This window comes from Camellia sinensis, chromosome 14 (assembly GCF_055761805.1).
Source record: "Camellia sinensis isolate YWXY chromosome 14, ASM5576180v1, whole genome shotgun sequence".
Classification (NCBI taxonomy): domain Eukaryota; kingdom Viridiplantae; phylum Streptophyta; class Magnoliopsida; order Ericales; family Theaceae; genus Camellia; species Camellia sinensis.
Window position 1 is genome coordinate 112,701,321 of NC_138974.1, and position 27,498 is coordinate 112,728,818.

Consider the following 27,498-nt stretch of genomic DNA (forward strand, 5'->3'; position numbering starts at 1 on the left):
ACTATTATGGTGATAATTGAACTAGCTGTATGTATTACACTCGTGTAGTATTCTATTGATTAGCTCGTTATGCTTTTGATGTGATGTTGTTTGGAGGTCCATTACCCGCCGTATTGTAGCCGGCCAAGCGTGGCACCTTGACAGAGGTTTCCTCGTCCCTTCCAATTTGCACCCAGTAAAGTGTGAAAAGGGGGTCCGTTTCCCGCCGCATCATAACCGACAAAGCGTAGTGCCTTGTGATAGGTTCTTCGTTCCCTTCCGATTTGCGCCCAATAAAATATGACCTGAGGAGCACCTCCTTCTGGGTGAGGCCAATAAAGTGTTATGTGGTATTGGTGTTGTTTGATCTACCATCCGTGCTATAGGCCGGTGGAGATGAGATTGGTGGTATGCATTACTTCAATTATTCCGTTGTAGATATCTATATGTGTTGTCGGTTTTCGTATTGTGGAGATGAGATTGATAGTATGTATTACTTTGGTTATCTTGTTCAAATGTGTATATATACATATGTGTTAACAGTTTCATACCGATTTCTTTTTTTTAAATCCTTGGGCCTATAGTCAGGGAAGGTTGTAGGTATATATACATATATATTGGGATGTAAATGCTTATGGTGTATTGAGAGGTAGGATGGGGATTATGAATTGCATGTGGGGTTATATTTTTAGAACAGTGGTTCAAGTGAGATTCTTTTATGTTAACGTGAGAAGTTTTATCAAAGAAAGAATGAGGTTTTAAAGCATTTTCTTTTGGAAGTAATGATGGGAATGAGAAAGAAAAGAAATCATCTTATACTGAATTGTGTCAAGAGTAACCTTTTGAGAAAAATACAGTTATATAAGTATATTTTGAATATTAAATGCCACACTACTTATATGGTATGTCTTGATGCATTCATGATCATTTTTATCTATATGTTGTGATTGGTTAGGATCTTTGGGGTCTCTACTGGGCTTAGTGCTCATCCCACGTATTGATAAACTTTTTCAGGTACAAGACTGGAGGAATCGTGTATGACTTGAAGTCTCTTAATTGTTGGTCACGGGGCCCTTTACTTGTAGGCCGAGTGTCATGTATTGTATGAGGGTAAATCCCTTCGATTGTAATTATTGCTATCCAATGTAAGCCTAAGGGCGTTACACCATGTCTTATTTATATCATCATTGTTGTCGTGAGAGAATGATATTATTTATTCTTGTTTATTCTCAACTAAATGGAATTGTTATAATGGATTTAGTAATGTTATCCGAGTAATAAAATTCCGGGCGTGACAAAATAAAGAAAAATCATTCCTTTTTTTTCTCTCCTGTTTATCTAAATAAAAGAGGGAGAAAACACAATTATTTCTCTTATTTTGTGTCCCCATTAGCTTATGTAATTAGTTCTTTTCTTTTCTCTTCTAATTTGCCCAACAAAATGAGAGAATGTATTGGTCTAAAGTTGCTAGGGATGTAACAATTGCCCAACCCATCCGCACTCGGGCTCGAGCCGGCCCAAGCGAGCCTCGCGGGCTCTCTCTTTTTTGGTGGGCCGGGCCGGGCCGTGGGCCAAAAAGTGGGGCACAGACCCAAGCCTAGGCCCACTCAGAATAGGGCCTAGGGTTTAGGCTCTGATCGCGAACTGGGCCTGGGCAGGCCCTTTTTTTCTTGAAAAAATGAACAATAAATATATTATCTATGTAAATTATATATTATAAAAGAAAAATTATACTAGAGTATTTTAGTTAGGATTAATGAAATGTTTTGTTTGGTTATGTTTCATGGTGGTATTTGAATTTAATTATGTATGTCTTATATTTTTTTAATTATCAACTTATAACTAAAAAAATATGCAATTATGTAATTTTTTTTCTTTTGAAATGCATAATTTTATATATATGAAAATGAAACTTTCAATATTACAATATTAAATTAATTATATAACATTTATTGAATGAATAAATAAAATATTACAAAAATTTATATTATTAAATAAAATAAATGTAGATTATTTATTTATTTATTTATTTATTTTTCATTCATTGCAAATTGCAATGAATCAAGATGTGAGTGTGATGCTGCTTGACATGATGACAAGGCAAGGCCCAATGGGGGCAGTGGTTGGGCGGTACTGGTAGCCTGCAAGGAAATGACTTGATAAATGATCTTGGTAATTTCTTTTAAGTCAGTCCTACCGTTGCAGGGCAAGGGGCAGGCGTTAGCTTTGCCTCCCAAGACTGGCCCTGGCCTAAGGCCAGTGAGGCCTGTGCCTTAGGCCCCAAAATTTTGACCCAATATAAGGACTCTTAAATTTAGTAAAATGTTATAGACCCAATTGTTTTTTTTTTTATTTTTAGGACCAATTTAAAGGGCCCCAAAATATTTTATTAGGCCCATATTTATAAGTATAGTTTAGCTCATATTTATTTATAAGTGTGGTTTGGCCTATATTTATTAAAATGAAAATATATACCAAAAAAAAAAAGTGTTTGGGGCTCAAGAAGAACGATACATACAATACATTGCTCAGTGCTCTCAGCCCAAGAAGAACAATACATTGCTCAGTGCTCTCTCTCTCTCTTTCTCTCTCTCTCTCTCGCGAAGTGATGAAAAAGGAAGCATATACCAAGCAAGCATAAAGCAGGGTAGAAGCTGAAAGCATTGAGCGAGTCGGTGACTCACTCTCCCCCTCTCTCGCTCTCACACTCCTCTCCTCCGGCGACTCTCTTTCTCACACACTCTCTCATAGTAGGTCCTCTCTCTCACTATCAGATTTTATTAAATAAAGTTGCCCTAATTTTTTTCTACATTCTTTTTTTATCAGTTAGTGGAATAACAAATTTGCCCTTATTTTTTTTTTACCTTCTTTATCTATTAGATATTAGTGGAATAAATAATTTTACCCTAATTTGTTTACCTAGGTCTTTATCAATTTTAATTGAATAATTTTTTCCTAATTTTGTTTCATTAAATTATTTTTTTATAATTTCTTTGCTATTAGATATAAGACAATCAATAGATTATAATTTGTGGATTGAAGTGTGATTATGGTCATGTTTCCGAGGAATATAGTTCTGGAAATGAAAAGAGAAAGAAGAAGATGAAAGTAGACCAAAAAAAATTATGCATAAAATTAGAAAGTATACTTATCGTTTTATGCATAAATTTTTTACTAAAAAAAAATTATATTAGGGGGGGCCTTATTTTCATAGTTCGCCTTAGGCCTTGGCAATCTCAGGGCCGGTCATGTTGCCTCTCTGCAAAGAAATGACCAGCCCTTCTTTTTTTCTTTTTTCTTTTTTTGCTGTTGTTGCATAACAAGATCAACCTTTATTTTTATTTTTATTTTTATTCTTATTTTAAATTATTTAACCATTATTTGCAACTTGCAACTTGAATTTTATTTTTTTTATTTTTTTATTTTTTTGGAAATTTGACCGTTTGTGGAGGGATGGACAGGTGAGCCGGGTTAGGCTTCAAATGGAAGGCTAGGCCTAGGCCCAGGTTCAAGGTCCTAGGTTGGGCTTGAGCCCAGGCCGAAACTTGCCGAGTCCAGCTGCGAGAGGGCTTCGGACCGCTCTCAAGACTCAGACCATTTTTACACTCCTAAACGTTGCTTAGCCCTTCAATTACAAACGACCTCTTTTTTTAGGTAAATAATTATAGCCAACCCCTTGCAGATGAGGTATAAATGCGTATAATATCTTGTGGGTTCCGTATTTTGTCAAGCATCAAAATTGCGATTTAACTGGATAAAACTAAGTACAATATAAAAAGCATATTGGAGTTGTGCCTTACAATGTTGGTTTGACAAATACATTTTTATGAGCTTTTTTAGCTTCTTAAATTTAAAATTATTGTTAAAAAAATAATATGTTTAACAAATGATGAAATAATATATATATTTGTTATTGAAAAAGTTCCAAGTGGGGTTTAAATTTATTTTTTTTTTAATTATTTTCAAACTAAAATTTACTTTTTAGATCTTTCTAAACTCAAAAGACTTGAAAAGTTAAAAAATAATAATAATAAAATTAAAAAACACAAATCAAGAAAAAAAAAAAAAAACATGCTATTTTTTTAACACTTGCAAAATATGATTGACTCTGTTTACAAAAATTATTTTATTTCCTCATCACTAAAATCAATTGAAACAAAACAATCAAAATATTTTGAAAAAATTACGAAAAATGTCAAGTTTTGACCCATGCAATAAATTAAATCCTAAATTTTTAATTTATCAATTTCAACCCTAATCTTTTTATTTATTTTCAATCTAGACCACTTACCCATTTTCATTAAGACTCCGGACATAAACTATTTTCTACAAAATGTTTTCCACAATTTTTTTTTTTTGGTATAATAAAAAATAAAAGTCAATGAAAAATATTTTCATAGTCAATGGAAAACAGACATTTGTATAAAAAAATATTTTTCACTTTTATAAGACCAGAAATACTTTCTCAATTAAAATTTTACCAATATCACTACAACACTACCATCACCACCACCACCACCACCACTCACCTCCACCACAACACCACCATCACCATGGCCATCAGTACCATTACTGTCACCATCACCGCCGTCATTGCCCCACCACTATGCCACCACAACCACCTCCACCTTCCACCACCACCAATCATAGAAAAATGTTTTCTCCAAAAAAATATTTTTTGAAAAAAAAATTCTGTAAAAAATATTTTCCATTAAAAAATATGTTTCACCCAAACAAATAGAGAGTAAACAAAACCAACAGAAAAAATATATATATTTCAATCATCAAATTCAGCGAGAAAATATATTCTTGACTTTTTATGTATACTTACATTGAAATTAATAGGTAAAATACATTTTTTCTGTCAATCTTACTTAACAAAAATAGATAAATAGTTTAAATTGAAAACAAAAAAAAATTTAATATTTAAATTAACAAAATTCAAAATTTATTTTGTTACAACAATCACTCTAGAAAAAAAAAAATAGCCTTGATAACAACCACAGTACTTTTTTCAATCTAACAAGATTACAGTAAGATGTTCTTGCGTTCCTAGAGCCCCCAAAAGTAAACTAGTTCTCACCATAACAGATGCTATGTTGCTTTTATGGACCCACATAAAAGCAGCCCAAAATGATTTTTGTACAAAGAAAAAATTGATCACAGGCAGGGAAACCAAACCAATACACCTAAACAAACCAAAATTGATTATTATAACATTTGGCATCAACGCAAATCTGTGGATATGGTAATGCAAAGACCTCTCTTTCAATTACGATGACCAACCCCGAAGTGAAACCTCCCTGCTTTCCTGTCGTCGAAGGCATATTCAAGTCGCAGAGGCCCCAAAGGAGAGTCCACACGTACCCCACACCCATACCCGTATCCACTTCCAGGCTTTAACCTTGCCCCAGCAGGATCACCTGATGTGAGACCAGTAAAATATAAGTATTATTATGTTTCTCAAACACTAAGAAGAAAAAGCAGCCCAACTATACTCTTTTATCTGCAACTGTACGATTCAAGCACCCTACAGTGTTCAGATCAAGATGATCCCACACCTTTCCTAGGATCCAAAAGCAATTATTCAGTAATCCCATCTCACGTTACCAGAATTATCCAAGATGAGACATTCCAACATGATACATTGTATACAAACCAACAAATAATGTGATCATGCAAGAAATTTTGTCTGAGGTTTCATGCCTCGTCAGTGGTGAGGTGACAATTCCCATTCAATTGTCCATTATCATAATGGGCCACTTCATTCTGTGGGCTATTGTATGGATGTTTAATCCCTCATCCTATTCCTATCAGCCAGATTTACAGTCAAGTGCTATGCCTACCCAAAGATGGTGACAGGAGAGCTCAAAGATGCATTTTCACACACATACACTCACAAACTCCGACTTTATGAAGTTTCACCTTGACCATCTCATGCCACCATCTTTGAGCACTAACCCAAAAAAAAAAAAAAAACAAACAAAACAAAACAAAACCGTGGACACAATAAATTGTAAAGGATAATGACATTACCAGGCACAGTCGGGCCTGATCCAAGATCAGTTCCATAATCAGCAAAAATAGCACCTTCTACTGGCCCCAACTGCAAAATATGGCAGAAATATTTACACAGACATGGTTCCCTATAATTGCAAATATACAATTATCCACAAATTGATAGGGGGAGGGAGAGAGGGAAAGCAACAGTAATTCAGTAACTTGATTTAACCAGCATGATTCGCTATCATCTACATCTTATTTATAGAATCCAGATTCTAGTTTCCCCATATAACAATTACTTTTTAAAGCATCACCACTTCACCCTTTAATTTGGCCCTATCATCTAATTTCATTAAGCATAAATGTCTACAAAATTAATTTACTTTTTCCTTCATATTTAACAGTCTAGCACAGTTTTTCAGACAAATTCTCAAACAGCCAGACACAGCCTCAATAGCACACATGAACTCAAATAACTCAGGGAGGACAATGAAAAAATGAAGTAACAAACGGATCATGAACATGAAAATTACAGCCTTCAAACGACCCTGAAAATAGTGCGCACTGACTCAAAACATACCTTTATGGCATGTTTGATTGGGTGGATTAGAGCATGGGATTGGAATTATTAATCCGTGGGCCCAATTATCCTATGTTTGTTTTAACATTTTGGTTTAGGATTATTAATCCAATGGATAATTAATCCAACAAATTTGTAGGATTATTAGTAATGGGGTAGTGGTGGGATTATTAATCCTATGAATATTAATCCAATTAGATAATGAATACCACACTAATTTAATAGGATTATTAATACTTCACTATTAATCTTGTGAATCAAACATGACCTTAAGGTCTACGAGGAAGATACTAGTCCTATACAGACCTAATGTTACTTTATAACTTAATATCTGCATAAACCGCGAGTATCAATTATTAACCCAACATCCATTTGAAAGTGCAGATTATGCATATAGACATTGTTGTTTAAAATATCTAATGTTCTAACAAGAACATTGTGGATATCAACAATGTATAGATGATGTATTAGACTCAGTAAAAAATAGAAATAACTATTTATATCATAAACATTTTGATGTATTTTTACAAATAAAAACTTGGGTATCTGAATCGGCTGAAGAGAAGGTAACCACTCTCCCAACACAGCACACTACCCTTGAGGTTTATATCTATCAGTTTATATGAAATATCCATGAAGTGCAATAACTTCTGCATCAGTTTCTCTTAAAAATTCAAAAACTTCTGAGATCATGCGTAATTTCACTGTAGACCTGCAAAACTTCTGAGATCATGCGTTTACCGCTCGAGCGGTATGTTCGAAATTGTGTTAGTCGCTCAAGCGATGGAACGTTCGCTCGAGCGGTCTGTTCAGTACAGTAGGTTTCAAAATCGATCTACACCCATTTTTATTTCACTATTTCACACGCTTTCTCTCTCTAACACTTTTTTCCGAAACCCTAACACCAAAACACTAGATTTCATCTATTTAAAATGAGAGCCCATCCTTGTTCCTTCATCAAAATTGTTGATCTTGTTGAGAGCTACATTTTGAATCAATTGGAACGTGATATCTCAAAAGTTTATTTGTTGGGACTTCTTCTCTTTTCACACAATCTTGAGATAGGAATATCTTTAGCCCTGTATATTTATGTTTTTGTTTAATTATGTGTTAATTCCATGATATGTGTGTGATGTGGGATGGGTGTTTGGGTATATGGACTTTGATGGTGATTTGACGGTTCTTGCCTTAAAATTTTTGAAATAAAGGGTTATCTCTTAATGAAAACCAATGTGTACACCATGAATATTGGAAAATGAAAGAATAAAAAGAAAAGCCCCAATTTCTTGTGAAAACCTAAACATTGTTCATGGGTCTTGGTAAATAGACGGAAATTCATGGGTGAATTGGGAATCTGTTGAGCCATTTTGTGTTGAGATAAACTCAAAGTTTTGGATAGTTGTTTAATGTGTATTGTGGTATTACCCACGCGGGGAAATTCAGGTACCCACTTGTCCGATCGTGCCAGGACAATGAATGTGGGATTGTTTGGAGATGTCCAAATGCCCGATTGTGTGAGGACAATGAATGTGGAAGGTTTGAGGTGCCAACTGGCCATCCGTGTGAGGACGGTGAAATGTGAAATTAAACGGAACGATATGCATGCATTGGAATATGAGATTGTGGAATTAGTGTTCATCGGGAAGGAATCATGGGTTAGGCATAATTTAAATTAAATGTTTATATAATTGGTTAAATATATTCTCTACTGGGCAATTGCTCATACCTATCTAACAAAATTTCAGGAAATTGGTGAGCCACAACTAACCCACTGAAGTAAAAGTGGATCAACCCTTTTTTTTGGGCTAAGCACAAATCGAATATGTGCCATGATAGATTGGAGATTTGTTTTGTTTTGGGACCGAGAGTCCTTTTTGTGTATTGAAAACCTTGCCTTAGAAATTGTAAGCCATAAGGCATTTATTTTGATCTTCTCCAACTTCTTGAACTGTGAACATCAGCATGTATTTGGTAACTGTTATGTTATAGTTCAATGGGAAAGAGAACCTTTGGCACTAATTAGTAATTCCTTGTTTGTTATATATATATATATATATATATATATCCGTCATGCTGAATATTGTTCTGTTTTAAATAAATTGGGGGTGTTACACAACAAAACTAAGAGACTGCAAATAACCCACTATCAAACAGATACATTGAAAGCAAATTAAATTGCACGGCATACCAGTGGGAAAGCAATTTCTCCAGAGCCAACCACGTAAGACCGCCCTGACCCTACTGCACCTTCTTCATAACCTCTCACACTGTTTGTCCCGCCAATTGCAAATGCCTCGTGAGGGGAGAAATTGCCAACCACATGGCCACCAGATAAACTAAGTAGAAGTAGTAACCAAAGCAAGTCAGTAGACAGAAAGAAACTAGGCAAAACACACAGACAACATTTTCTGGTGGAGAACAACTAAAGCTGATACTTAAAAAGTTACAACCTGCTCAATATCCTCCTCACTATACAGCTCAGATTTCCGGATAGAACACTATTCCTATTAGGAAGACAAAAGTAAAATAGTAACAAGGACATCATACCTCAAAAGAAAGCGAGCAGGACCAATATCTAAACCCTTCCTTGCACGAGCATTCACTCTGTTGAAAAACAGCCATTCTGGCAATACAGGAAGTCCTTGCTCCATGTTGAAGACAAACTGCAAAAATTACAATAAGGATAAAGTGTAGATGTAGTTGGCAAAAAACTATCAGAAAGTTATGGACAAACTTACCATTGAAGATCCAGGGTCACCAGAACCAGTGTATACACACTCAAATTTAGCAAGTAATGTATCGTCATGCGTATTGCCGCTGCAAAAAAACGTGACAAGTACATTATTCTTGGTAAGTTTATAAAGGTTTCACTATCAGTCTGAAAGATGCATACCTTGCAGTAAGCGGGCTGCTATAGAAGTCCTTAATAATGGGATTCCCTTTATCATCACGAGCACCAGCATGCTGAAAATAATTATTTAATAATTCAAAATAGGCAATAATAAAACATAAAACTAGGAAGATTTTATATTTATTACCCTCTAATTTATACCAAAATTTCACTTTAATCCCTCATATTTCAATTCTGATAATGTCAATAATGAAGTTACACACGAATTTCAATCATGTTCCCCTGACAAACAATAGTCATTGTTAAATTAGATGAAGATCAAGCATGTGGCTATCACATATTGATCACTTTTCCCTTCTTTTGATTAACATTTGTCACCCTCCAAAGTTTACCCAAATTTCACTTTGGTCCCTCAAATGTTATTTCCAAGTTTCACTTCAAGCCAAAACCAAGTCTTGCATCCCAATCAATTGAAACCTGTTTTTCTCTATTATATGCTCTATCAAAGGTTATAGGCTAAGTTAAATTAAATAAATACATATCCTTCTTTACTATAGTATCCTATGTCAATCATGGTCTTCTCTTCCCCCTGTTGATTCTATTAATTGGCACTTCCTCACTGTTGCCTCTACCAGTCTTTGTTATACATGACCAACCCCTCTTAATCCATTCTCTCTCAACTTATCTTCAATTAATGTTACTCCTACCATTTCGCAAATGTATTCATTTCTAATTCTATCTTTTCTAGTCTTACTATACACCCATCTCAACATCCTCATCTTAGTTACACACATTGTACTTGTGCGTTATTTCTCAATTGTCCAACGTTCTTTCTCGTAACACATTATTGGCCTTATAATTGTTCTATAAAATTTTCTTTTCAATTTTGTTGGAATGCATCAATCACATAATATATACCAAGCACTCCTCCACTTTAGCTAATTTGCTTTACTTCTATCAATGGATCACATCAACTCCAACTTCTCCATGATTATTAAAAAATGCACCGAGAGAACATAATTTTTCAATCTTAGTAATCTCTTGATTTTAGACACTCACTTTATACACTATTTCTACTTGTATTATTACTAAAGTTATCTTCTTTTGATTTCATCCACTATAACAACATCATATGCGAACAACATCAGCAATACTACAAACCCAGACTTAACTATCTAGAAATTATCCAGAATTATCATCTTGTGGTTCAGATTTATTCTATATATGGACCCCACACTACATAAATTTAATCTCCACCACACAATCACCAACCTAGAAAAATCTGGGTGGTTCTATCTACGTTCCCAGACTTTTTCAAACAACATGCACCAGGGTAGTCCTCTTGAATGTGTCTAGTTAACTCATCTATCACTAAGGCAAATAGATAAGTACTCAAGGTTGACTAATGGTGCGGTGCAGTCCTACAGTAATTGGGAATTTACATGTTTCTCCTACAGATGACCTAATTGTAGTCATAGCATAGTGTCTTTTATTGCATCAATATACCCCTTTGTTATTCCCTTTTTCGCTAACACCCACGATATTATATGTTTAGGCACACTAGCTAAAGCTTTTTTTAAATCTAGAAAAAATAATATGAAAATCTCTTTTCTTCTATTTGAATGTTTCTATTAACCTCCTTAATAAGTAAATCACTTTCATTATTGATCTACATGGCAAAAATCTAAATTGATTCTTTGACACTGTTGTTACAACTATTAACTAATGTTCAATCACTCTCTCCTATAATTTCATTGTAGGACTCATCAATTTAATCCCTCTATAGTTATTGTAATTTTGGAGATCCCCTATATTTTTATATATAGTCTATGGGTATTAAAGTACTTTTCCTCCAAGCTCCACTCATATGACATTTTTCTAGTCATTAAAATTTTATTAAATAATTTTGTTAACCAAGACACTCCCTTCTCACCTAAGCATTTCCAAGCCTCGATAAAAATACAATCTGATTTTAAGACCTTATTTCACATATCTTCTTCAGTACAATCTCCACTTCAAACTTTCTTATTCTGTAATAGAACTTGTATATCAAAACTACTATATTCCTCTCCTTCTAAGCTTTCTAAATGTTTATCATGTAACTTCTCCAAAAAAAAAAAAAAAAATCACCTTCCTTAATCTCATCATCCTTTAGAACACCCTCAATTCCTCTTCTTTTATACACTAAAACTTAATTAAATTCTCTTGTTTTACTCACACTCAGCTGAGCAAGTTTATAAATGTTTTACTCTTCATCTTTACTGCCTAGTCTTTTTTTTGTGATCAGCAACAACAAAGAATTTATTAAGGCTCAAAACCAAAAAGAAGTGAGGATAAGGCATCCTTTACATAAAACATAAAACATAAAACAGTGAATAGAAACAAAACCAAAATATCTCTTTTACTAATTTCATTTACTAGTATACAGATCGGCATAGGCTTTCAATTTAAGGTAAATTACAAATACATCCCCTGAGGTTTGCTTAAAGTACAAATTCTCCCCTGTGGTTTGAAAAATTACAAATACCTCCTTGTTAAAAAAAATTATTTAACAGAATTAACTAAAAAAAAGAAATTCATAATTGCTCTCCTATACAATAATAAAATTACCTAAATTATTAATTGAAACATATTAGTAATATCATTAAAAAATGTTAATTGACTTGATGATTTATTAATAAAATGGGCGATTTGTTATGAAATTAGAAACCTCAAGGGGTGGAATGTAATTTCCAGAACCACAGGGGGCGATTTGTATTTTAATCAAACCTCAGGGGGTGTATTTATAATTTACTCTTCAATTTAACTTCTCTTTTACTATAATTTTCACCTCCTTGTTAATCCATTTATATCTCTTTTATAAAAAAATATAAAAAATCATTTTTATCCTTTTGCTACTTTTTAAAAGCATTATTTTTCCATTATTACTATAGCTTGAACATCATCATTCCACCACCAAATTTCTTTAAATAGAAGACATTTTCCCATAAACTCTCCAAGGATTTCCTTTGACATTCTTTAATGCACTTTTCCATTGTATTCCACATTATTAATTTCATTTTCTAATGCTACGTTACTTCTTTAAACATTATATCCTTCAAGCATTTTTAATTTCTCACCTTTAGATTCCACCTATGATGTAATACGGTCTAGAGTGAATATTGTGCTTAGGTGGTGTAGTCGCCTTAGCCTATAAGTAGTAGGTTTAGGCTCAAATATGGAGTTCTATGATATTTTAATTTGTAAATTTCAGAGATTAGAGCTCTTGTATCTCAATTTGGGACTTTCTCCCTAATGAAATCCATTTCCTAGATTTGGTTCATCAACCTATGAAGCACGGACACTTCTATAGGAAAGTGTATCGTGTCGAACATTGACACTTTGCAGACACTCTTAAAAATGGGTTTGACACTCCTTCAACATGTCTTAATTAAAATTTTAAATTCATAGTATCGAACAGTTTACAAACACTTTGCGAACACTTTGGCAACACTGAACTCTCCGACCTATGTGATGAATATCTTTATTGTCACACACGTTCGGCATTCTTCTTAATGGAACGTATGTACTGTAAATATGTTTTGAAATGTCTTATGTGATAAATATAGTGTGTATTTTAATGTTCCATAATTATTTTGTATTCTTTAAAATACAATTGTTATATCTTGATGTTTAAATGATAAAATAATGATTTTTTAACTTTAATTAGTGTAATGTAGCTTTTTTTATTAGTTTTCAAAAGGGTTACTTACACTTTGTCCCCTTTATGTTTGTTCATTTTCTCACTTTGGCCCTTAAAATTTGTTTTTTCCTATTTTGACCCTTCATGTTTTAAGTTTTCCCAATTTATTTCAAAAGTTAACTTATGTCTAAAATTAGACAAAAAATAACACATTGACAACCACATGGCATAAAATTATTTTATTATATATAACTCACACCTCTGATACAAACCTAGGTCCCAATATGATAATATATTTTTTATGTTATTTGGCAGTTAATGTGACATTTTCAGTCTAATTTTGATTTAGAAGTAAACTAGGAAAAATTTGAAACATAAGGGGCCAAAATGAGAAAAAAAATAAACTTTGAGGGCCAAAGTGAGAAAATGACCAAACATAAAGGGGCAAAGTGCAATTTACCCTAAACTATTCATATGTTTGACATAACAAATTTACAAAAATATAAATTTTTCACGTGTCCTAGGCGTATCGTGTCCTGCATTTTCTTGTGTCACTTGTTCATGTTTGTACTAACGGTTCCACAATCAATCAAGTTCTTGGATTTCTAATATCTTCTTCTTCTTTTTTTCTTTTTTTTTGCCCTTTAATGGAGATATCTATCATTAGTCCATGTGATGTTAAACTCTCCCAGGATAACCTTATAATCTTTACATGTTAAGCGACTTATTTTTTTGATGATCAGGTGCCCAGGAGATGCAAGAAAGTCATCTACTCAACTCTTATTAGACCTACTTTTAAAAGTTATGAAGTGTTCCTCTCTTTTTAAATTAAAGTGTTGGTTACTATAATATCAAAAGCTACTATGAAATCTAAAATGCATTCCACGATCTTGTTTTGGTCACCAAAACCATATCCACCATGCACACTCCTATACCCATTGCTTATTTTTTCCTACTTACCCATTAAATTCTCCACCCATAATTGCCTTCTCTCCTACATGTATCTCTTGAATTGATTTATCCCATTGGACCCAAAATTGTCTTTTAATATGTTGATCCAATACTACTTGGGGAGCATATGCACTAAATGCATTGATTATATTTCCGCCAACTACAAATTTCATTAGCAAGTTTCACTTATTTCCTTTCGTAAAAAAATCTACCATCATATTTTTCAACAAGTCACATTTTACTTGATGAAACTCATCACTTATGCCAATTATAATTTCTCCCTCAAACAAAATTGACCATCACATCTTTTACCAGAACGTGCACAAACACTATTCAGTGTGTTTGGTTTGAGTTTTTTGAATTAAGTTTTTTGAAAACTAAGTTTTTTGGTTTTCGTATTTTTTGTTTTTAGTGAATATTTTTAACATTTTAAACATTTTTTTTTTACTTTTTTAGATGCACCTTACTTAGATGTATCTAAAAAGTAAAAAAATTGTGAAAAAATATTTTAAAAAATTAATAAATACATAAAAATACAAAAAATGTACATAATTTTCGTATTTTTTTTTGTATTTTTAGTATTTAGTGAATTTTTAAAAGGTTTTTTTCACAAATTTTTTACTTTTTAGATATAATTATGTTAGGCATGTCTAAAAAGTAAAAAAAATTCTTAAAATATTAAAAAAATTCAGTAAAAACAAAAAAACACGGAAAATAAGAAAGTAGAATTTTCTGAAAACTGTTTTTGAAAAAATGGAACCAAGCATAGTGATTACCTTTAGTTACTGTCTCTCTCAAATAAAATCCACCATCTAGGAAGCATAGATACAGATACGAGATACGGATACGACATGATACGGATACGGCGATACGACAAAACTTAAAAAAATAGGATACCGGTACGCCTAGGATACGTTTGTAAAAAATATAATTTTTAAAATTATTAATAGTGAGTTACACATAAGCCCAAGAACTTAGAGAAACCACAATGTAATTTTATAATACAAAATACTAACCTTTAAGAATTTTGTATTAATTTAAGCTAGTAGCCTGTTTACTTTTTAAATTTTTAATAGGTCTTGCAAATATTTCATTTCAATATCAAGTTTAATATATTTATATTACAATAATAGAACAATTCACAACTTGTCCCTACGCTTTTTCCTTTGACACTAGTAAAAAATATTGTATTCAAGTTTACTTGCTTATTTATATATTGATATTTAATTTTACCATTGTTATATTCTCTTGTTAACTCTTACTTTCTATGTAGTTATAGGGGACATGCATGAAATAATTAGGATACACCAATTTGATAAATTCTATTATTTAACTCACTATGTATTCTTATCGAAAAATTCAACAAAGTATTAGAAAATATTCTTATATTTATACTTGCAATTATATTATATTATATTACTATGCAAGAAATGTTACAATTCTAATTTCATAAAACAAGTAAACATGACTTGGAGTATCCGATATTTCAAAATTAAGTATCCAATACTCCAAAATTAATGAAAAAATAATTAAGAAGTATCCGATACTTTTAATAAGTATCCGATACGTATCCGCGAGTATCCAGGAGATACAGATACGTCACTCTATTTGAAGTATCCGTGCTTCATAGTCCACCATCACATTTTCCATTTTAACTAACATTGAACTTTGATTGGAAGTTCAGGCTTTTCATGCATCCAACTATTGCAATCAAAACTTCAGTCACCATAGTGAAATTCTTATAAAAGTTGAAGGATGGGAAATGTTAATAAAATTAAGAGTGAAGTTGTCAATGCACAAAATTTAGGTCATATGATAACCACATGGCTAACTTTCATCTAATAAACAAATATTGATGGAAGGATACCCAGTTTAATCGATGGGGGTTTGGGAAGATTGAATTGGATAAACACCTAACCTTTCGCATAATTTGCACATTGTGGTTGCCCTTAGGTCGAACCCAAAACACCTAGATTGATAGGCCAAGTTTTAATTACTAAACCTATGGCACCCTATTATCACATACACCTAGATTGATAGGCCAAGTTTTAATTACTAAACCTATGGCACCCTATTATCACATATTGACTGAAGGATGACATTAAAATTTAGTTTTAACTTTGAGGTTAACATCATTACAACTTACAACTGAAAAATGAAGCACCAAAGGGAAATTTTGGTATAACTTAGAGGGAAATACAGGTAGAATGTGTGGTTCATAACACATTTTTTTTATCAAAAATAACTAAAGATTTGATTGGCTTAAAACAAAGACCAGTACAGTGAATTATTATAGTAGAATGTAGAATGTATATAAACTTTTATAAGGTAATTTATTAATTTCATACACTGAAATTCAGATATTTAAAACCCTGTTGCTTATATTTGTCCCAGACTAGCATCAAATTCAGGATTTCAAATATTTTTTTGAAGTCAAACTCAATTACAATCATTAAGGTTACATCAGTTTAATGCCTCGTTTGGGAACAAGCTAATTTTAGTAACTTTTTGGCTATTTGGCTAAAATATGAGCTAAAAAAAACTAATATGTTTGGGATGACTTTTTGGCTTTTTACGAAAAGATGTGCAAAAAGTAGAGAGAAAAGAGAATCTTTGACTTTTTGGTATAGGTTGTTGGCTTTTTGGCTTTTTTAGTAACTTTTTGACTTTTTTGCTAAACCGGCCTGTTGCCAAACGAGGCCTAAGTTCAACTTTGGTCCCAGTGTATACATAATTGAATTTATATTCTCGAAACTCTGCACCAAATCCAACCCCATCCAAAGCCCTAACTCAAAGATAACAGAAAACTTGCAACACTTATCCAATATTGTAGATGTCAAAACATTGCTAGACATTTTATTTATCAAAAAATATATATATTGCAAGACATTTAGAATGAGTAGTAGTGTCCAAATATTTTGTACAGGACACAACTCCAACCTGTGAAACAATGGACCGCAAGGCAAACGTGGGAAATTTAACACTTCACTCATCTCGAGATTGTTAGCTTATCAATAAGATTATCATAACATCATAAGAGCTATTAATTCCACCCTGTTTCAACTACGATGGCAATAGAAGATTTATCATTTTCTCCTTTTGCCCAGAAACATCTAAGGGAAATGGAATGGTCCTGGTAGGCACAAAAAATAAGCATAAGAAAGCCCGAATTTACTTTAGTACCTGGAAAATAAGTCCTGCTGTTCCACTCCACTTTGGCCTGAATGGTCGGCTGAACTCAATGCCAGCTGTAACCCGGCCTATGGTCAGGCTACTATTGTCAGGCTGATTTCCATGAACAAGTGTGCCAGGGGTTCTTGAATTCTAATCCACAAGTAGTCCACATGTTAATCTGCTTCTCACCATTAAAAAAATCATGGTAGAAACAAATATAAGATACCCTCAAATTACCTGAATCATGATTGATCTTGATGTCCGCTTGTCATCACCTTCAATCCATGGGTCTGTGTAGTTTATTCGAAATATTGAGTCAATTTGCCCTCTCTCTAATGAAACATTGAGCTTTTGGTTTCTCCCAAATACGTTTCTATGAGAATATGCAAAGCTGCAATCAAAGTATCAAGGTATATAAGAATCTTAATCATTCATGGGTACAAAAATGTAAAGCAACGCCTGATGCTATATACATGCACGCACGTGCGCATATGGACACATATATTCAATATATAAATTGATCTTTTTCTTTTTTGAAAAGTAATGTACAAATCAATCATGTCAACATTTAATAATCACTTTAATACTCTTTACATACAGAATTGCCAATATGGTTTGATGGGAGGTCAAGAGATCAAATTATGAAATGTGCAATATCCAGCTAACAAGCTTACACCAAGCAAATAACCAGTCAATAGTTATTAATGGAGGAATTTTACTTTTAATAGATGTCAAATCAAACAAGACCAATAAGCCAATAATCTATGAAGCACTGACACTTCAAAACAAATGCCGTATCCGTATCGGACACACAGACACTTCAGGAACACGTATGGGATAAACCACATGACGTGTCCCCTTATTTAATTATTAACTAATTTATTTTCAGGAGACACTTCGGGGACACACTAGGGACATGCCAAGTTGTCTTTTCTCTCATTTTATTTAGTGCTTTTGATGAATGTTGAATGTTTATTATTTTTTTCTTAAATTTAATTACTTAAAAGATCATCCATAAAAAGAGATATAAACTATAAGTGTTAATTTAAAAGTGCTTTAAAAAAAAATTAGAATTAGAATTAGTTTTTGTTAATATTGATTGTTTGTGGATGTAAATTAATATTAATCTAGATAGCAAATAAAAAAATATGAAAACATATTTTATTGCCGCGTCCCCATAGTGTCCATGCCCCATTTTTTTGAAATCGACGTGTCGCGTGTCCGCATCTGCATCTGCATCTGCATCCGCATCCGTATCCGTATCCGTATCCGTGTTTCTTAGCCAATAATTAACCAAAAGAAATTTATATGCAAGTGTAATAGACCATATCTTTCTTTTCCCAGTCCTACACTGAATTATTGCCTTATAACTTCATACAGAAAGATTTGTTTGGGTTGAATTGAATGGGGCTAGGCTAGAGTTTTAGACTTTGAGTTGTGCCTTAGTAACGAGCTGGACTCAAACCAGCTCTTCTGGATGCGCAAAGCACCCAGATTTTAATCTAAGACTGATCATTAGTTCGTTACTTTTGGTCGCCCGGTTCACTATGCTGATAGATACCCCTGGGGATGGTCATATGATGCATGAAACCTGGGCTGAGAATATTTGTCATGACAACACCAACGCAACAGGAAGACAACTAGGAAACTATCAAACTTCCCTAATATCAAGGTTCCTACTGAAGCCAATCCAGCACCATAAGATGTTGAAACCCTTTCCAGCTACACTCTTTACAGTACTGCACTGAAAAAATTAATAAATTTTAAGTTAAACAGTCAAAATAAGTTGCCTATTTGAGCCTTTATCATTAAGACAGCTAAAAACAAAATCCCTGTACAGGATACTACAAGATGGTGGATTTTGTCTCATACACAGGTTTTTGGTCAGGTAGGTTTTGGTCACCTTAATTTTTTGTTTTCATCATGCAAGTCAGAGGCCAAAGCATGTTCAGCAGCCATGTATATATTTTCTATATCAATTTCCAAAAAGTTCACAAGCAAATATTTCCCAATTAGAAATTTCAAATAATTATTGCAGGCTTGAAACTACTAAAATTGAAACCATGGGACCAAACAAAATAACCTGAACCCCTTTTCTTTGTTTTCCTTCTTTCACACAAGAAAAAGCAACTGTTCATTCTGTACCTCAAGATGCTGCGGCCTTCATTATGTGTTGCATAAATAAAATAAAAATAAAAATAAATTATGATATAATTTACATTATGCACGAGAGATTCACACTCAAACCCTATGTCAAGGCACATGCCGTGCCTGGCTGGACACACACCACAGCCATATCTCCCTTATTATCAATGTTGGTCAGTGTCAACCACACTGACTTGGCCCAATTTTCATCATTGCAACATCACCACTGCTGGCCCCCACCTTTGCTGTTGTCATGGATAACAAAGATGACATTTTCCGTCAATGTTTGGCATCAAGTCTCCAACTCCCGCACACTATATCTACGCCAGTTTTTTACAATTAAATACTGTACCAGAAACAACTTAGGTACAGTTTTTTATATGCAGGTGGTAAAGGCCGCCAATAGACGATTGTCACATCTGTATTAAAGCCAACATTTGTGGGGGCCATCATCGAGGCCAACATTCTTGAGTGGGCAGAATTGCTACATGGTTATCAGTTATCACACAATGGCCACGTGAAGAACTGTACCCAAGTTTTTACCAATTGTTCTCTGCTAATCCTTTGATTATTTAAATAATTTCAATCATTTGTGGATTAACAATGTTTTTTCTTCATTCGTTTGTTTATGGCTTGATATTAAATTAGTTCTATGCTAAGAAGCACGGACACTTCTAAAAAGGTAACGTATCCGTGTCGTGTCCGTGTCGGACACCGACACTCTTTGGACACTTTCCCGACACGTGTCCGACACTCTTTATAACGTGTCCTATCTTTTAAAGACCCGGACACTCTATGGACACTTGGAGGACACACGTGTCCATCTCTTAAACACACATGTCTATCAATTAGACACATGTGAAACTAATTATAAGTTTGAACAAAACAACTTAAGATACAATAATAAAACAAAAATCATATAAATTTATAGGGATTAATGTCATATTGCATTTTTTTATTATTTTTGAATGATATATTCATATATATAACATATAATAAATATATAAAATTATATATTTCATGCGTGTCCCCCGCGTGTCGTGTCCTACATTTTTTGAAAATTATCGTGTCGGCGTGTCCGTGTCGTATCCGTGTCATGTCACGTGTCCGTGTCCATGCTTCTTAGGTTCTATGCCATTGTGATCTTAATGATTTAATCACTATTAGGTTTGAAAAACAAGTCCTACAAACAAGACACAAGAATGGCATGCTTGAATAACAGGATTGGTATAGGTTCTTTTTTAATCACCAATTTGTTTCTTCTTGTGAAACTTGTTTTATAAGAATTGTGCCACTCTTTGCCTTTCTTAAAAACTAGGAAGCATAGATACTGATACGAGATATGGATACGACACGATACGGATACGGCGATACGACAAAATCTAAAAAAATAGGATACCGGTACGGCTAGGATACGTTTGTGAAAAATATATTTTTTAAAATTATTAATAGTGAGTTACACAAACTAAAGAACGTTGAGAAATCATAATGTAATTTTATAATGCAAAATATTAACTTTTAAGAATTTTGTTTTAATTTAAGCTAGTAGCTTGTTTACTTCTTAAATTTTTAATAGGTTTTGCAAATATTTCATTTCAAGATCAAATTTAATATATTTATATTACAATAATAGAACAATTCACAATTTGTCCCTATGCTTTTTTCTTTGACACTAGTGAAAAATATTGTATTCAAGTTTACTTGCTTATTTATTTATTGATAATTAATTTTACCATTGTTATATTATCTTGTTAATTCTTACTTTCTATGTAGTTATAGGGGACATGCATGAAATAATTAGGATACATTAGTTTGATAAATTCTATTATTTAACTCACTATACTCTTCTTATCGAAGAACTTAACAAAGTATTAGAAAAATATTCTTATATTTATACTTGCAATTATATTATATTATATTACTATGCAAGAAATGTTATAATTCTAATTTCATAAAACAAGTAAACATGACTTGAAGTATCCGATACTTCAAAATTAAGGCCTCGTTTGGGAACAGGCTAATTTAGTAACTTTTTGGCTATTTGGCTAAAATGTGATGTAAAAAAAACTAGTATGTTTGGGATGACTTTTTGGCTTTTTACGAAAAGATGTGCAAAAAGTAGAGAGAAAAGGAAATCTTTGACTTTTTGGTATGAGTTGTTGGCTTTTTGGCTTTTTTAGTAACTTTTTGGCTTTTTGGCTAAAATAGCCTCTTGCCAAACGAGGCCTTATCTGATACTCCAAAATTAATGAAAAAATAATTAAGAAGTATTTGATACTTTTAATAAGTATCCGATACGTATCCGCGAGTATCCAAGGAGTATCGGTATCTGATACGGATACGATACGAATATGTCACCCTATTTGAAGTATCCGTGCTTCATAGCTTAAAAATGTAATAGATTGAAATTCATGAGATATTAGGAAATTCAGGAAAAATTATAAGGAGCATTTGTGAGTGAATAAAATGGGACACTAGTATCCAAATTAATAAAATGAACAGATACACTAATTTCCATAAATAGAAAACCATCTACTACTTACCTTTGTTTAGGGTTCTAACTATGAAGCAAAGTCCCACATCACCTAATTACTAAAGTAAATATTAAACATATAAGCGTGAGGGCACCCTCACCTTAATAACTAGCATTTGAGGTATGTTCTACCCAAGACCGTATAAAATGGTATAAGAACCAGAGTACTCAGGGATGGGTAGGGTGTGTGTCCCTCACCTTCACACCGTAGGTGCTGTCGAGTGAGCATGCTGGGCATGAGGGAGGGTGTGAAGCGAAATCTCACATCACCTTAGCACTAAAGTAATATTAAGCATATAAACATGAGGGCACCCTCACCTTAATAGCTAGCTTTGGTTGTGAGTTCTACCCAAGACCGTGTAATACTAACTTCCATCCATCCATCCATCCAATTTTTTCCACTTAGAAGATGCATTATTTTACCAAATGAAATTGAAGCATCATGATAACAAGACACGATACAAGGAACAAATGAACGAAGAGAATTTCACCCCTTTTCCCAATTCTTCTCAAAGACAAATCATTTTCCAATTCACGCAACAAGATGAATGAATAAAGAAAAATGTGACAAACCTTGAGAAATGAATTTTCATGGAGATTGGGAATTTCCCTAATTTACCACGTGAGAATCCCAACCATTACCCTAAATCACATACTCACTCTTGATAACAAGAGGATAAAGAACTATGCTCAACCAGGAATCTCCGTACCATTTTCCAAGCAATGCAATGTTCTTTTCTAAAATGTGACCCGAACAAGACCCTCATTATTCTTAAGATACCACATCCCAACTAATTAAGCGGTCTTTCTTCACACTCCACTACATTTCCACAAGAAATCCCTCATCCATGGTTATCAAAATCTTGATCCGGATCGTAGGATCTTAAGATCCTACAACTCTAGTTGGGCCAAACTATCCGGATTGCACTAGGATCTTAAATTTAGTAAGATCTTAAGTGACTATGATTCTAGTCATAAAATTGAATAGAATCGAACTACGATCCCAATTCTACTATGATCCTGATCTTACCCCCCAAAAAAAAAACTCTTATTATTTGTTTCTTACATATGAATGTATATATGTAAATCTATATAAGAAATTTGACTATAAATTCTAACTACAAACATTTCTTCTAATTTATGATAACATAAAAGATGCATTATATCAAATTAATCATTTTTCTTTAGTGATTTTACAATTGTTTAACATACATTATCATTATAGATAATTTATAGTTTTATTTTACATTAAAAGTAGAATCTTACGATCCTTTATTCGATTTTACGATCTGATCTACAAGTCCCTCCCAACAATCCTCCCTAGGATCTAATTTTAACAACCTTGCGCTCATCATTTTCTCAATTTTTTTTGAAATTCCCACCAAATTCCTAAAACAAAGGCAAGTAGTAGGTGGGTACATCTTCCATCCATCCATCCATCCATCCAATCTTTGACCAAATTTTTCCACTTAGAGGATGCATTTTTTTAACCAAAACAGTCTGTAACATTGAGCAAAACGATGAACAGAAAATAAAAGAAAAATATTATGAATATGCTCTAAACATCTTAAATAAGAATACCCTAAACGGCCAAACCACAACACGTAATGATCTAAATAGTCCTATCCATAACCGACACAATTGTAGTTATACAAGAGAAAAATGTCCAACATCCGTAATTTCAGTTCATACTTGAAAATGCATCAAAGCACACCAAACAAAATCAACTATGTCCATAAAAGAAACGAATGGCATCCTTGAGACAGCTAATACACAACCAAATTGTAATGACAAGGAAAGATGAAGAACCAAAAACTAAAGAACTCAGCCAACTTGTATAATAATAGTCTTACCTTCCAATCAGTCCTGATAGAGGGCCACTTGTTATCCTACAAATCGAAGAATCATGAAGTAAATATTGTTGCAGATACCACCAAAAGTACATTTTGGTTTTAATCTTTCTAAAGTGCCAAAAGCACAAAATAAAAGTATAATATAGAAGTAATTTAGTCACATATTATCTGCAGTTGTGCCCTCCATAACATCACATACCCACTTGAAATCCCACCACCAGCAGAGAAGCCTCCACTAACACGTTCAACAACATTCATTGTTAAATCAACCTTACCAGTATCTGCAGAAAATTTTAGTTTTAAAACACCAATACATATTATGTTTATAGAGACGTACACAGAAATAGCATATTATATATATAACAATTTCCCAAGCATTAAGCATCATAAATTATGCATTATATCATGTTACCTCCAGCAGGCTGGGGAACAATACTAACATCTTCCATGATACCCATTGTTAACACAGTATCAACATCTCTTTTTCCTTGAAGCATACTGTAGACCTGTATAATGATCCAATTACCAAATATAAAATTTCTTAATAATACAAGAATCTAGCCACCAATAATGAAACTAATTCAACAAGCTCAGATACAATATGATAATTAAATTTAGTCAAAAGGTTACAGATTTGGGGTTTTTTCATGTTGCTCTTGGTCAGACACCACCAACCAGTGACTCATGTTTTATCAAAGATATTTTGGTTTCGGCCTTTTTGGGTCAAAGATCTAGACATTGGATTTTGGAGCCTGGGTTGGGGACCACATTATTTTTTCCCTCGTTCCGAATAACGAATACATTGTGTTTTTATAATATTTTACTCTTTCTTTTTTCTAATTAATTATATTGTTTACTAACTAAATTTGATTAAATAATTTATTACTCTACTTAATTGCTTAATTTTTTTTGATTGTGTAATTCATGGGAGACTAGATTCGGTAATTTCTTAGGGGCCATCCTGTTTTTTGAGGGGGAGTGCTGTTGGTCTTTTGTTTGTGTCTTGAGAATTCATTTGACTTTGTCTACATTAAACTTAAAATATTTGCCCACTTCAAAAAATATTTCTAGTAAATTAAAACCTGCACTTGGCTTCAATAAAGTCCGTGCCACACCTTGCGTTTAATATCCATAAGAACTTTAAACCTCAGTACCCATCAAACCTTAACTAACACTGTATATATCAATGTGCAAACATATATGCACAGATGCCATTATGCTTATCGCACCATTGCCTTATAGTACAATAACAAAAGCTGTCTGTTGAGCATGCAAAGGCAGCCTCAGTTTCAAGTGCTTAAATATGTTATCAAACAGGACCTGAGAAACTAATTTTGAGGTATTCCATCCATTATAGTAAATTAAGTTTTAACAGCCTAGGGGCGATGTGAACTTTCATGTCAATACTTCCTGCTCCTTTACAGAAAATGTTAGATGATATGATCACTATTCACTACAATTATTTCCCATCACATGGCAATTCCATACATGCATAAATGACATTTCAATTCTTTAAACACAATTATGAAAGATATAACACAATACTAATGGGTATATGTCCAGGTATATAGTTAAAACTAGAGCGTAACAGTTGAGAGAGAGAGAGACAGATTTGCTGGAAGAAGAGGCACAAAAACCTAATTAGGTTTCTTACCTCACTAAGCACTTGTATTTATAATAATAAAGAGAATAAGTACAATGACACTGATACCCTCAAGCACATAACTTAACACTCCCCACAAGTTGGTACATAGATGTCTCTCATACCCAACTTGCATACAATAGGATGAAACACTTTACTCTCTAACCCTTTGGTAAACACACCACCTCATTGATTTTTAGATGTGACAAAAGACAAACAAATTATGCCATTAGTCACTTTCTCCTTGATAAAATGTCGATCAATCTAGATGTGCTTAGTTCTATCATGCTGACCCAAATTATAAGCAATGTTAATAGTAGCCTTATTATCACAATACAGTCGCATGGGACCACCACTCAACAATCCGAGATCAGCCAGTAAAATTTTAAGCCATGTCGACTCACAAATGTCACGCGCCATGGCGCGATACTCCGCTTCTGTACTCCATCTGGCAACTACTGACTGCTTCTTACTCCGCCAAGTCACCAAATTCCCTCCTACAAATGTACAATAGCCAATGGTAAACCTTCTATCTTCAATAGCAGCAACCCAATCTACATCGGTGAAGGCCTCCAACCTTAAATGACCATGATTAGAGAACAAGATGTCTTTTCCAAGCGCTGATTTAAGATACCTTAAGATCCTATGAACGGCATCCAAATGCCCCGTCCGAGGATCATGTATATATTAGTTAACAACGCCAATGGCATATGCAATATCTGGCCTAGTATGGGAGAGGTATATCAGTCTTCCAACAAGCCTTTGATACCTCCCCTTGTCTACATGATCTCCATCACTACTAAGCCTGTGATTAGCCTCTATAGGAGAATCAGCCGGTCAACACCCCAACATCCCTACTTTCTCAAGTAAGTCCAAGATATACTTCTTTTGAGAAATGAAGATGTCCCTCTCTGATCTAGCAATCTCAATCCCAAGAAAGTACCATAAGGAACCAAGATCTTTGATTTCAAATTTCCTAAAAAGTTAAGCTTTGACTTTAGACATTTCCTCTTCATCATTGCTTGTCACCACAATGTCATCCACATACACAATAAGGATAGTCATCTTAGCTCCACACCGTTTAATGAACAAAGTATGATCTACATGGCTTTGCTTATACCCAAATCTGAGCATCGCCTTAAGGAACGTGTCGAACCAAGCCCTAGGAGATTGTTTCAACCCATACAAGGCCTTCTTTAACCGGTAAACCTTCCCTTCAGTGGCTGGAGAACAAAAGCCTGAAAGAACATCCATATATACTTCTTTCTCTAGATTCCCATGAAGAAATGCATTCTTCACATCCAATTGTTGTAATGGCTACCCCAGATTTGCTGCACAAGAAAGGACACAAATGGAATTCATCTTGGCCACTGGCGCAAAGGTCTCCCGATAGTCAATACCATAGGTCTGAGTGAACCCTATAGCAACTAGCCTTGTCTTATATCTCTCAACGGTCCCATCAGCTTTCTGCTTAACTATGAACACCCATTTGCAACCCATAGGCCTTTTCCCGATTGATAGAGAAACTAACTCTCAAGTGCCATTCTTACTCAGTGCTCTCATCTCCTCTGCCATAGCTTCTTTTCACTTAGGATCAATAAGAGCTTCCTTTCAACCCTGCGGAATAGATGTAAAAGACAAAGACGAAACGAATGCATGATACGATGGAAACAATGAATCATATGACACAAAATGAGATATGGCATGTTGAGTACAAGTTCTAACTCATTTCCTAAGAGCAATGGAAAGATCTGAATCATCAACTTTATGAGCATCACTAGAAGGGACAAGAGAAAGGACTCATTACCTAAAATCAGAGACGGAGATGATTGGCATAGCAGCACATCCAGCACATGTTCCCTCCGTCGCCAAGACTAGGTCTCGAGATCTGTTCTATCCAACTGACTAGGCTCCCCCTGATCACAAGACTCCCCCTGAACATAAAGAATCACCTCCTCCTCACTACATGGCTCACCCTTCCCCTCACAACCACTGGAACAAGAAAACATAGAATTCGGGAAACCCACCCTTCCCCTCACAGCCACTGGAAGGAGAAAACATAGAATTCCGAAAACCAATCTCTGCTGGAATAGAAACCTCCCCCG

General features: G+C 33.8%; 1 protein-coding gene across 2 annotated transcripts in view; it reads right to left on the reverse strand.

The window, feature by feature from the left end:
- Positions 1-4,880: 4,880 nt before the first annotated feature.
- Positions 4,881-27,498, reverse strand: part of OEP80 (outer envelope protein of 80 kDa) — a 42,148-nt gene continuing 19,530 nt past the window's right edge. Inside the window, exons 6-16 of one of the 2 annotated variants that reach the window (XM_082907116.1) lie at positions 24,164-24,257; positions 23,951-24,032; positions 23,752-23,787; positions 17,458-17,611; positions 17,230-17,370; positions 9,456-9,526; positions 9,301-9,379; positions 9,110-9,225; positions 8,751-8,898; positions 6,016-6,085; positions 4,881-5,402 (exon numbers count right to left, since the gene is read on the reverse strand). In XM_082907116.1, coding sequence (XP_082763242.1) covers positions 5,248-5,402; positions 6,016-6,085; positions 8,751-8,898; positions 9,110-9,225; positions 9,301-9,379; positions 9,456-9,526; positions 17,230-17,370; positions 17,458-17,611; positions 23,752-23,787; positions 23,951-24,032; positions 24,164-24,257 — 1,146 coding nt within the window. In that variant the 3' untranslated portion in view covers positions 4,881-5,247. The remainder of the gene's footprint in view (positions 5,403-6,015; positions 6,086-8,750; positions 8,899-9,109; positions 9,226-9,300; positions 9,380-9,455; positions 9,527-17,229; positions 17,371-17,457; positions 17,612-23,751; positions 23,788-23,950; positions 24,033-24,163; positions 24,258-27,498) is intronic. The other variant, XR_014351417.1, reaches the window with a different exon arrangement.